We start from the raw sequence: 13,293 nt of genomic DNA, 5'->3' as shown, positions 1-13,293 counted from the left end.
AGAGGAATATTTTATACTGATCTGCACTAAGGTTTTAAATTAAATACATTTAGGAAGCGTTACATCAGTTGCTTCTGTGGGTCGTGGCTACAATCGTGATCGCTGTGTCACACTACTGGTGGTAGATGACCAGAACACTGACTGGTCCAAGTACTTCAGAGGTCGGCGGCTGCCTGGTGAATGGGATATTCGTGTGGAACAAGCTGAGTTTAAAGTACGTTAATTCTATTTTTGTAACATACTATATGAATATGCTTGTATAAATGGTAGTATTGGCATAATTTATTTATGTATTTTTACCATATTTACCATCGCACCGTTCGGCATCGACAGGGATTTCATCCCCACACCTACGCTGGAACCTAAGTGGTCAGTGCGGTTTCGAGGAGCTTCCTCCCACATATACTTAGATTCTGGACCGTATGCTTGTTTGCCACCTACGTGGTGTAAAAGAAATATCGTTACAATTTCTCAAAATAGTATATACGGAGAAATAAATGTTTAAAATAATTAATAGCTGATTCCGATCTTAATCAAAAATGTTCTTATGAGTCTTTAAAAAAATAGGTATATTATAATAGAATTCACGCATATTTGTGTGCACAATATGTATGCTGATATCTACTTATAACTTATCTCCGAGATTCAGGGTAGGCGAATACTGTCAAAAGATTTAATTACTTGTTCGAGCCAGTACGTAAATAAAGTGTGAGCCAGCTATTGGATTAATTATGTAAGTACACGTGTACAAACTAGGTGTCGTGTTTGCCATACAAATTTATGAGCAAACTATTTTAAACTGTAACAATCCACATATATATATATATAATTTACGTGAACCTAATACAAGATTAGATATCAGTATTTGTGTAGTGAAATCAACCCACGACTTTTAATGGATATACTTATACCGTTATGTTACTATTAACCAAACTTTGCATATATCTTGCAATATAGTTGACTATTTTATTTAGGTGTAATTAAGAAAATTATTATTTCTCAGGAATTATCAGTGACAGCCAATTCGGATGGTGCCAATGTATCTATGGCGGTATATCGAAGCGGCACTAAAGTGACCCGCTGTTTCAAGTATGTATAAATTTTTAAATATTTTATTTCTTAAATCTTATGAAACATTATTTTTATATCTTTAATAATATACTTACATATTTTATTAATTAAAACAATTTAATTTTTCCTACTAATAAGAAAAGAAAGGATCAATTACATTCTATATATTGAGTATATTTAGATTACAAATACAATAAGATTAAAGCGATTTGTAATATATAAATAATGAAATGAGTTAGTTTGAAATAATAATATTAATTAATAAACTTGACGTTTTGTAGGCCAGATTTCGTGCTGGTACGACAGAATGTCCGTGACGCAGGTGCAGACCACCGTGCCCTTCTGCTTGGTCTCAAGTTCGGCGGTGTGCCTTCTATCAACAGCCTCAACTCTATTTACCACTTCCAGGTAATAATTTAGAAACAATCACAAAGGCTCAGTATATTTTGTAGAATAAGTCTGTAAAACTTATTAGCAGTATGAAAATGATTGGTTAGATACCTCTACATCGTAACTTCTAATACCTTAACGGTTTGAATAATCAACCTATAATTTATGTTTAGCAAGGGTGAAGGACATGAGCTTAAATAACCACAATATTGTACGATATTTTTATTGAGTTTTAATAAAGTTACAATTTAATGGAAAATCGTAATAGCTGTCTGTAAATAATATGTAAAGATATGAGTTCATTCATGTATTGCTTTATTTGCAACATTAGCGAAGTATTATTCTATTTGTTTCTTAGGTGGGCTTACTGACCCTTCGGAGTCAAACGCTATATATAAAGCTCACATTGCACTTTCTGATTACTTACAGATATGATGAAATGATAGTATTTACCTAAGCGAGATAAACAAACTTATACACAATTAAAAAAATATAATTACCGAATGAATAAAATTTATGGAATAAAATGTTTGCATTCTTTAGGACAGACCATGGGTATTTGGCCATCTTCTTCAACTCCAACGCCGTCTAGGAAGAGAGAATTTCCCTCTCATCGAACAAACCTATTATCATAATCATACGGATATGGTAAGTACTCAATTGCCTATATTTTTCCATCAGGCGCTGTGTTTCTCCGCAATTTTCGTAGTGATGAACTGTTTGCGAAGTGATATAGTTATATAGGATTGATATAAATGTTAAATATGTTTGCCATATTATATTGAGTTATATGCGGTTTTAAACTTTAATTGCAGCAACATGAATTTAATAGATAATATATCTACCAACCAACCAAATAGATGAAATGCAAAAAAATAAACTACGTATTAGTCTTATAATTTATTTTAACCTAATACAGTAATATCACTATTTTTGTTAATTTACAATTCTTTTCTTAGAAACTAAATAAAGTAAATATAACGTTAAAATTTTTTGCCTCAAAGGACAAAAAACAAAACAACAATAAAGATCATCAAAAATACAGAGAAGAATAATTTAAATACAAATTCGTTACAATAAAATTTTGTTTACATTCACTCCCTTATCGTAACTATATAACTTGTTTAACACTATAAAAGTGTCTACGTCCATACAAGGCAAAATTTTAATTCTCACGACGGTCCATATAACCTCAAATCAATAAGTATGTGCTACTGCCGCCATTTTGCTTCGATAGACGTATTATCAGGTCCCGCGGCTTTTCAATTGCCTTGCAAAGCAAATTACAATTTAGTGTGTACTACAGTTTTTATTGGTACGTAAGTAGATTAGTTATTTGGCAATACAATAGTTATGACTTCTATTCAGACAAAGCTTAAAACCTCTGCAACCTTGATTTTGTCAAGTTTCTGTATGTAACTTAGAAACGAAATATACTTTATGGTTTTCGTCGTTGTTACTTTTACGTCACATATTTTTAGGGCATCTGCCATCCCTTATAAGTATACTTTTATTTTTCACTTATTACGTTGCATTTGTTGTAGTTTATTTTCTGGTACTTATAGGTGTATATTGACAGTAGTTATAGTCAACTACGTTGGATGAGCCAGTATAATAATACCTAACAAAATATTATTAAAATTGATGGATTTTAATTTAAATGGATTTACTGTAGTGGTAATAGCTGCTACTGCTTTATAAAAAAATATAAAAAATTGTATTTACGCACTCATCTTTCTGTGTTCATTTATCTAGATCAAAATAGGTATTTTTAAGTTAGTCGAATCAGTATCAAGTTATTCAATCATAGTATCGTCATAGTTGTGTTGAAGTAATTTGCCTGCTTGCATCTGGTGAGGGCTGGAGCTCTGTAACGTAAAACATTATAGATTTTGACAAAATGTCCGAAATAGGAGACATCGATAAGTTAATGTTTGGTGTTTATATGATTTGATCGCTCTTTATACTATTTTCCATGTAATAACAACAGCGTGGGTTAACTCGTTTAGGCCTATTCGCTCCGTTTTATTGTTATTTGGTGTCCGAGTTTGAAATATGAGTGTCGACCTACGTATCATTTTCAATACAACAACTGGGTGCATACATATTAAACCTCATAGCTAAGAAAAACTAATAAACTACAATGGTTAGCGCCAAGACTATATTATTTATTCACGAACTGTTGCCTCCAGCCATGAATAGCTACGGCGGATGAGAACATGTCACTGACATGAACAGCGCAATGTAAAGTTTTTTTATACTTAGGACAGGTTTTGTCACAGAATTTCCTATTATTTCATATTATCTGTAAGTACCTGTGATTTCGTCCTCGTGATAGTCAGTAAAATTACTCTAGTGTAGACGGTACAATGTATGTTTTTTAAAATATTCAATAGGAAACATTGCGCTGTTTAGTTATAAAAAGATTAAAGTTAAGTAATACTTTTATTTCTTTCTTAAATAATATAGTACAAAGTATAAATACATAATTATTGTAATTGAAGAATCTATGTGTTGCATTATTTTAGATAATAAAGTACTTATAACTGTCACTCGGTATCACATTGATATGTGACTCGGTGATATCTAATTCAGTATTTTTATGCTTGTAATTGGAATGGCAACATGACGGACATCATTTTATCATGTGACACCCGGGTGCCACTTATGCGCTGCCATTCCACAGAACTAAGATCTTATGCCTCTTATCCTGTAATTCTACTGCCCAATCTGTGCCAGATTGAATACAACTGAAACACAGCTTACACAGCAAGATGCTTGGGGAATGAAATAGAGACTGAGGTACCGACGCAGATGATTTTTTACAGTCTACCTCTGAAGATACATGGACATGAAGAGTATTATCAACATCACAAAATACAAAGTGAGTCCGAGTCATTGGTAAACCTCATACGTAATGTGAAATTGGGATATCCCAAAATTGATCTACAAGTCGGAAATAACGTAATTACCTTGTCCAGCGACAGCGTCCTTCACGATCATGCAGGCAAATACCATGTCGCTCGTAACAGTCGTTGAAGTTCGCTACGCACGTGTTTGGTGATTTAGTGCTTCTCCTCGTCATATGTATCTGAATGTTAAAAACATATTATATATATATATATATTATATAAATACATACACTTCTTAGTGATAATTAAAGTAATCCTATTGCATTGTGCTAGATTTTTTTTGTCTATGTAATGGTATACAAACTAACGTCCAACTTTATCTCCTTCGTTAACATGTGACGCCCGTGATACCACTTGACTGAGACACTTTACAACTTTTTATAAAAATATCATACAAAGCAAGAAGCTTGGCGACTGAAATAGGTGAGACTGTGGTATCCACGCAGATAGCTTTTTAGAAAACAATCTTCTACGATTCTAATGTCTATGTCGTACTTTATTAATATTTATCTATTATATTTTAACGTTTTACATATTTTTTAATATATACTTTTTATGTATATTTACTTACTTTGCACGTGCAGCCTTGTTTATATAGAAGTCTGAAACCTTTCCGTTGCCGCGGCGTTACGTCACGCCATTTTTTTGTATACCCGCAGAGGTTGATATGAGCTTGTAAATGTCGTACATTACCTGCAAAACATACAATTTAAAATCATCAGCTGATTATAGAAGTTGTGATTAGTATCTTAACGTAGTATGTTTAACCAGTTTTCTGTACTATAATAATCAATGATGTTTATGAAACTGAACTTAATGGATCCTTTACACACTACTTATACTTAATATCCTTTAATGTCAAAGAAAAACCAATTGGATATTGCAGATTACAATATTGCAATACCCAACAATTTTATACTTAAACACCCTTAATATTTGCTCTATTCAGTGAATAGACACGTCTATAATGGAGTGCATAAAAAATTAAAGATAGGCGTCGTATGTAATGTTTATACATTTTGAAGTTGAATGAGGTATATATAATGTTTACCTGTAATGACATAGGTTTCTCTGGGCTGGAGGGAGATCCCACACATAGAGTCTTGGGATGCTGTCAACAAGCGGCCAGATTTAAGTGCAACGGTTGCTTTTGGTGTACTCTGTCAATAAATAGATGAGAACATTAGTTTATGTTACCTACCTATATTTCGATGAAGTGTTAGGTATTTGTAATTGTTGCAAAACTCGTTAATAAACATTCTCTTGAATTTTATTATAACCTATCAATATAACTGCAAAAGTTACCAGGTGATATTTCCCAGATTTTATAATAATGAAAAACAAATATGATTACGTTACATTCGAATTCAAAATGGAGTAGCCTGCCGATATCATGTGATAGCGTGCTTCTTTTTCACGGAGTTTATTTATTCAAAATTAAAGATTAATCAAGAACATCTGTATCTAATCAAATTATTTTTGGAATTATTAATTAAAACGTTTATTATTATACAATTCAATTGGGAAAAAAACTTAATAAGTACTACTATTATATGGTAGTACTACTGCTACAGAAAATTTATGTCATTTTCCTTCAAGTTAGTTCACGTAACAAACCATTGTCCTAATATTGAGTACAGGTTTAAACTCACAAGAGGCAGATTTGGCTTACTATTACCACGTTTTATTTGGGATTTTCCATCTCTAGTACTGTGTAGTACAATGCAAATGCTCATTGTTCACTTAGTTACCTCTTACGATAACCAATTTGTATTTTTACTTCCTCAACAAATTATATTAATACTAAAATGTTAAGTTAACTAAGTATATAAAATTATACAATTTCATAAATTATATGAATACTTACTTTGAACGTGTTTCGAATTTTTACTTTGTATGAATCATAGAAATCGGACCCTTTGAAAGTTTTCTGTACTCTACCCACTATTACTGAAAAAAAAAAGAAATTTCATTAAAGACGACTGTATCTTTTTTCTTTTGCACTCTTATGGCGAAATATATGGAATTAATATTATTATTTATAAAAGGATTAATTAGAGCAGAATACAATATATTGCCAATATATTGTGAAACATACAGATATATCAGATGAATTGTGTTTCTCTTTGATCAAATATTCCAGTATATTATCCCACCCTATATCAATTGTTACTTGTGACATGACGACATAATACATAGGTACATTTAGATCCTCTACTTACATGTAAGAAGAAGCCTTTATTTGTTTGGCAGTTTAAGCGACAGTATTAGTATACTGATGTGCCTTTACAAGTTAATTAGTAGTAACTTGTAAAGGAATATCAATATCAAAGAACATCTCAATAATTTACGGCTATTTCTTTATTTTTACCGAGGTAGACTATTTGAATGTCAATCAACTTGCTTTGTAAGCTGTATTTCGGTAGAAGGGTGAAAATAAGGGAGTGTTTTTTGTTGTGTTTTTTTGGAATGGCAACTCATAAGTATCCCGAGCGCTACATAATAACGAGATGGCCCTGATATTGTTCGTGTATCTAGGCGATAGTAACTACTTACGAACAGGTGGGCCGCCAATTTGTTTGTATTTTCAATTATATAAAAAAATGGAAAAATAAAAATATTACAAGTTGTTAATTTACCAAAATCACTAGAGCAGAAATGGGTTTGTGGATGGTCGGGTGCACATGTACAGGCATCTGTGAGCCGCCAGCTAACCGCCACGAGCGCAAACGGTAACCACCTTGTCAGCATGCTATCCACCGTATTCTGTAGACATAAAACATTTATTATTATACAATTCAATTGGGAACAAAACTTAATAAGTACTACTATTAATTCATGTTTGTTGTACTAAGGAATACACCCATATGTATTTATCTATTACACATAATATTATTATACTATGATATTATATGATTAGCTATTGAGAGTATAATTCGAGTATCGTCTCCAGGTTATTTCACTAATTTTATTGTTTATGATAGTTTATACGGGTCACTTAATCAATCATCATCATCATCTCAACTACATTTTTCCACTGGCCTGCCCTAATGCCTTCGAATATGGCTAATCTTCCGCTTTCTGGGTTCTAGTATAGGTATAGCTAGGCTACCAAGAACGGAAAATATGAACCACTTATTCCATACATAATAGTAATACTGCAGTAGCCAATAGATGTCATTATTTAACTGTACACGTCACTTAATTGTGCAATAGATAGTGAGATATGAGAGTATTGCAAAATACACCGACATAATTAATAAAGGATAACAGTTGACCTGGATTTATTGATGAGTCTATTATGAAGTGTTGTTACTTATCTCTCTATAATATAAACGTAATAATACATATAACAACAATTATGATAACTCAATAGTTTATTAAGATAATTCTTATTAATTGAGTCGAAAATACTACAATACAACCGGTGTTCGTACAATAGCCCATATACCTATGTCGTAACATCAACTCATTCGAATTTCCAAGGAATTTCGTGCGAGTGATATTGTTGTCGATTTGTATTCTCGGCATGCCGCATCCGACAAATTGAGAAAAACCGAACGTTATAATGAGAGTAATTGAAGGTCTAATTTGATAATTTACCATGTTGAGGCCTAATTTTGCTTAACAAAAAGCTCATTCTGTTGTTCTTTGTACTTAGTACCAAGGGTAAATGTGTATTTATATTTAATAATAGTGTATACAGTAAAAATAATAAAACTGTCATTTTACAGTTTTTATTATTAGACACTTAATATAACTAATGATAATTGATTGATAATATAGCTAACGAAATTCCTAATTAAATCACTACACAATCATAAGATTACAACTAGGAGTGTGTAATTTTGTATAAGTGATACCAGATCGATATTAAAATAGAAATTGTGATAAAGAATTATTATTATTTTATTATTACATGAATTATTGATTTATTAAACTAAATTAAATGTTATTATGATTCCTTATGTTGACTTTATTATATAAAGGCCAGTATCAGTACTGTTCTCGTCAGGAAACATTTTAATTAACTATTAAACCTCAATATGAGGGTTTACATTCTAAATTAATTAAGTTTGACAGTAAACTCATCAATTTCTATCATGCCCTTCGAAGCGGAAGGATGTCACAGATAATTAATTTATCGGAGACTAAACACACTATAAGATTACCTACTTTATATAATGTTGCTGATATTTATGTTTTATGTGGGACTATTAATTGAATAATAAAAAAAAATATTAGACAAGCCTTATCGTATCCTAACTAAGAGATTGTATAATGTCGAATAAATAACAGAAAAAAAGGAATGTAATCTCTTAATAAACCATACTTATGTATATTTCATTGATTCTTATTATCTATCATAATAAAAGTTATTAATAACGATTTTGACAGAAAAAGGGAAGTTTAGTCACACATTATCATTTTACGTAACACAAATCTTTTATATATTATTATAAAAAACCTTAAAGTACTATATTATAGTATAGTATCTACACTTTGGTCGGTGTCTCAAACCGCATTTCGTTGTTAAAAGCCCTGTGATGTAAACATATTTTAAAGCAGTGTTCTTTGTAAGTGTTGATGTTAATCCGGTTTGGTCTTATTATCCCACGTACGTTTAATAATACATTCATGTTCACAGCGAGGGTATTAGACGAAAACAAAACAACTCGGTTTGTGCGGCCATACAGTCAGTTACCGTCTTTAAAATATCCGCCCATTGATGCTCCCATAAAAGACTTCTTCACAAATTGGAAATGCCATCACAGTGAACTTAAATCTTGTTCGAGAGTATTGTATTTCATTGTTCTTTTATTTATTTCACAACACCTATATGAATATGCATACAAATGTTTTTATTTTTATTCAAACCTTGCTCACTGTTTTCTATATAACTATATATAATACTTAAACAGTTATTATGTAACTGTGTAATACAATATATACATTATTCTCATTCAGATCATTACTGCAGTTTACAACACCAACGATATACTAAAAGAGTATTGTGAGGTATATAGATATGTGAAGCTATATTTGACAACAATGTTGTTGTACAACATTGATGTGATGTCGTTGTAGCTCGTTCACCATATGTGGACCGTAACGTCTGCTGCATCAATACGAAAAGCATCCAATTCACCAAAACAAGATTGCCCGACAAGGTTTACGATCGGTTTAAAGCAATTCTATACAAAAAGAGGGACAATTACTACTTATTGTCATCCGCCTTTTCAGGTACCTAATTGGATTGGAAGTATTGAAGCCAATTTTGTTTTTAATCATTATAACTATAACTACTGAAATTGTGTTTAATCATTGATACATACGTTGTTTTATGTTCGTATTTTGATTTCGATTGTTCTTACGTAACTAAAATATAGAAAAATGCACCCTTTTTTATAAATTACACTTAAAGAAATCGTAATCAAAATACAAAATGTAATTACATATGTGTTTCATATTAGTGGCAGTTACATATAAATCGTCGCTATGATATGCCACTAAAACGGTATAAACAACAATTAAATTTTATTACGTTAATGAAACTGTCGTAATGGCGCACTAATAACCCATGCTTATTGTACGTAGGTAGATGCTATTCCGAAACGATTAAACAAATTAATAGAACAAATGTAACCATGCTAACTATATACCAAATTGAGTATTGTAAAGATTGACATGTTCTGTACTAGTTACTGCTATTGAAGTAGATAATAGGTAGACCAGTCAATAATAGGTCTTTTTATTATTTTGCTCTAGACCTCAAAAGGGACATATAAACAGCAATTTATAGAGTTATTTGCTAACACGTCTGAAAACGTTACGGTTATAAATCGTCGTAATGTGCTATATGTATTCCGTAATTAAAAAGTAAATATTCCATTTAACCGTATATGCCTATACTGTTTCCTGTTTTTTTGGGTTAGGTCCTAGTTTTAGCTGAAGATCAAATTTCATTAAGATCCATTCAACTTTTTTGTTGTAAAAAAGTAACAAATAGACAGACAGATACACTTTTTTAATTATATTATTGGTATGCAATCACTTTTCCTAGTATGATATTTCATAACAAACACTAAATTTATTTCTAGTATTATAGTGATTAATAATATCTACGTGGGAACAAAATGAAGTATCTAAATTTACTCACACAAAAGCCAGGAGTTCCGCTTTGCGTCGTAACGGGTATCCGAGTACCAATTCGTGCGGGCTGCGCAGCCTTTTTTAAGGTTTAAATGCAGCGGTAAACAATTCAGTCTTATTATGTGTTTTCGGATAAAAATCACAATGCGTAAATTTTATGGGTGCATTCCCATAGACCCGCCTGCAGTTTCGGAACGTCGCGTCGAGTTGCAATACAACAATAAGTCGTTCGTCAAGGTTCGACGAGAAAACTGAGGTCCATGTTGACATTGTACTTTATATTATTACTTATTGAAGTCTAACACTTGCACATTCGGTAAACGTGGATTATTTTTATTAAATATTCGATTTAACTCATAACATCTAAACAAACCAAAAACAGACTATGAAATAAAATAGATTTAATCAAAATATTATACATATACGAAGAAAGTTGTATTGTTTTTATGTGAATAAATAGAACCCTTATTTCAAAATACATATATAAATACTAATACATTGTATGTGTACGTACATCAATAAAATAATATGCATTAATTTTTGTTTCTGACTCATAAATCACAAATTATCTACAATATTAATTCATATGACATGTGCGATGATCTCATGAATGGCAGAATAAATTTTATTTTACACAATTATGATGTCATAAATTATAGTAATTGTAATGAGTCAAGGTTATTAGTTATATATACACAAATAATTATAACAGAATGTTGGTAAAAAAAAGTAGACATAATCTACAGTAAATAAATATATTTTGAATGTCTTAAACCTGGCCTGTCTGGCGTGTTACCATCACGATGAGACACTATTATGCTAACAAGTACATCCATCAAATTAAGTAGAGTTTTTTGTAAAGTTAATAGTGTAGCGGCAGCAGTATCGAATGAAATTGGAACACGTCCCTGTTCCTAGATAAAGGTCACGTATTTTCACGTAATAAGGCTCCTCAAAATACGACACAAGTAGTACATACCTATTTTATATACATCTTCCAAATAGTTGTTTTATATGGAAACTAGCTACCCACCCCGGCTTTGCACGGGTGTACATTATACATATAAATCTTCCTTTTGAACCACTCTAACTATTAAAACAACCGCTTTAAAATCCGTTTTAAAAGAGTTAGGCATACTTAGGGACAGTCAGCGACGCCACTATGTTTTATACTATAATAATGTTAATATTTATAGAAACAAATAGTCACTCTTTCTCACTGCTATATGCTATAATATGAAATAAAAATGTAGAAAACCCGTGTTTAGAAATCTACTTATGATCCCATTATGGTATTTTTTTTTGTATGTCATTATTTTATTTACAAGACGATAAATACTATAAATAAACTTAAACAAGTTAAAATACACAAACACATGGAATTAAACTGAGTAATTAAAATAGAGTCTCGATGCTAATAACACGAATTCATGCAAATTAAACATGTTACATTGAATTTCCAAGCTTTATTGAAATTTTATTTTACACATTATAACGAATCTCCCGTCAATTGCTGTTCATTTATAATGGGACCATCATGACGTTCTATCCGGCGTCAAGAGTAACGACAGATGGTATAAATCCATTGGTCACTTGATTCGTGACACCTCCATTATACCAGTAAACATGTCAATCAATCTCTACGTTGATCAATCCATCATCTAATCGTAATGCCATCTTATTTTAGGTCAGACACGCCAGCAAATTATCATATGAAAATGTTGTTAACTTGTAAATATGTAAATGGAATATACTTCACGACTAAAGAATTTAATTATGATGTTTATATAATTATGAGTCCATAATAGCACGGACAATAATAATGTATCTAAACGATTGCTATCCCAGAGGCGTTGACATCGTAATTAACGTAATAACATGACATACCATTGACTGTTTCGGTGGTCCAGCTGTTGCATAATGCCTTACTTGCGATGGTTGCGAATTCGATTCTCGCAGTTTACAAATATTTGTAGTCATGAGTATAATTGTTTTGTCTATAAGTATTATGTGTATATATGTATTTAGTAATATATATCAGTCATTTAGTACCCATAGTACTAGCTTTGTGTATTTCAGGACTAGTTGGAACTGTATGAATTGTCCTTGACTATTATTATATTACAAAATATTTTTTATAGTTACATTATTATTTGAATCTTACGTGGGAGTTGGTGAGCCTACCGTCGTCTCTTAGATTATTTGTATATGGTGCTGTCATCACCGGAGAATCAGTCAGATATATAAATTGGTGCAGGATTTGTTTTGTATCTATGTTGAAAAAGTAAAACACTAGCCGACGACACTCTCAATGAAATTGAATCCATAAATTAGTCAATAATAATTTATGTACTTCCATTATAATACGTATTTATTATATGTAAATAAACACCTTTATAAATACAGTTGAAACATAGCAATTAAGTGTTTCCAGTCTAGGCAACTTGTTTAAGTAAAACCCACCAACCGAGTAATCAGTCCAGTAACAAGAAAACGTAGCTCTCGAGGAAACTTTCTTATCAGTATTATAAACAGCTTCATTATTAAATTAAGAACGAAAACTAAGATTTCAATTAAAGTTCTTTGTTTTCAATTTAAGTGTATTATACTGATAAATTAGATAAATTAAGTGAGTACTATTTCATTTCCGTCTCTCAATAAGTTAATAAATAATTATATATATTTATTTATTGAATGAAGGGAACTATAGGATATCCACATTGATATCCCGTTCATAGATTGGATAATTTTTATATTTTCTGTATCA

General features: G+C 31.2%; 2 protein-coding genes across 2 annotated transcripts in view; one reads left to right on the top strand and one right to left on the bottom strand.

Moving 5' to 3' along the window:
• The window catches only part of LOC131852693 (synapsin), a 71,318-nt gene that overhangs the window by 13,025 nt on the left and 45,000 nt on the right, over positions 1-13,293 (top strand). Inside the window, exons 6-9 of the mRNA XM_059203411.1 lie at positions 54-214; positions 1,004-1,089; positions 1,353-1,479; positions 2,005-2,109. Coding sequence (XP_059059394.1) covers positions 54-214; positions 1,004-1,089; positions 1,353-1,479; positions 2,005-2,109 — 479 coding nt within the window. The remainder of the gene's footprint in view (positions 1-53; positions 215-1,003; positions 1,090-1,352; positions 1,480-2,004; positions 2,110-13,293) is intronic.
• The window catches only part of LOC131852372 (tissue inhibitor of metalloproteinase), a 42,744-nt gene continuing 31,661 nt past the window's right edge, over positions 2,211-13,293 (bottom strand). Inside the window, exons 2-7 of the mRNA XM_059203048.1 lie at positions 7,013-7,139; positions 6,241-6,323; positions 5,425-5,533; positions 4,945-5,066; positions 4,434-4,552; positions 2,211-3,329 (exon numbers count right to left, since the gene is read on the bottom strand). Coding sequence (XP_059059031.1) covers positions 3,266-3,329; positions 4,434-4,552; positions 4,945-5,066; positions 5,425-5,533; positions 6,241-6,323; positions 7,013-7,124 — 609 coding nt within the window. The 5' untranslated portion in view covers positions 7,125-7,139 and the 3' untranslated portion in view covers positions 2,211-3,265. The remainder of the gene's footprint in view (positions 3,330-4,433; positions 4,553-4,944; positions 5,067-5,424; positions 5,534-6,240; positions 6,324-7,012; positions 7,140-13,293) is intronic.

This window comes from Achroia grisella, unplaced genomic scaffold, assembly GCF_030625045.1.
Source record: "Achroia grisella isolate CSIRO2021 unplaced genomic scaffold, CSIRO_AGI_Agris_v1 utg1179, whole genome shotgun sequence".
In the NCBI taxonomy this organism is placed as follows: Eukaryota; Metazoa; Arthropoda; class Insecta; order Lepidoptera; family Pyralidae; genus Achroia; species Achroia grisella.
Note: the sequence above shows the minus strand (reverse complement) of the source record. Positions and strands in the feature narration are given on the sequence as shown.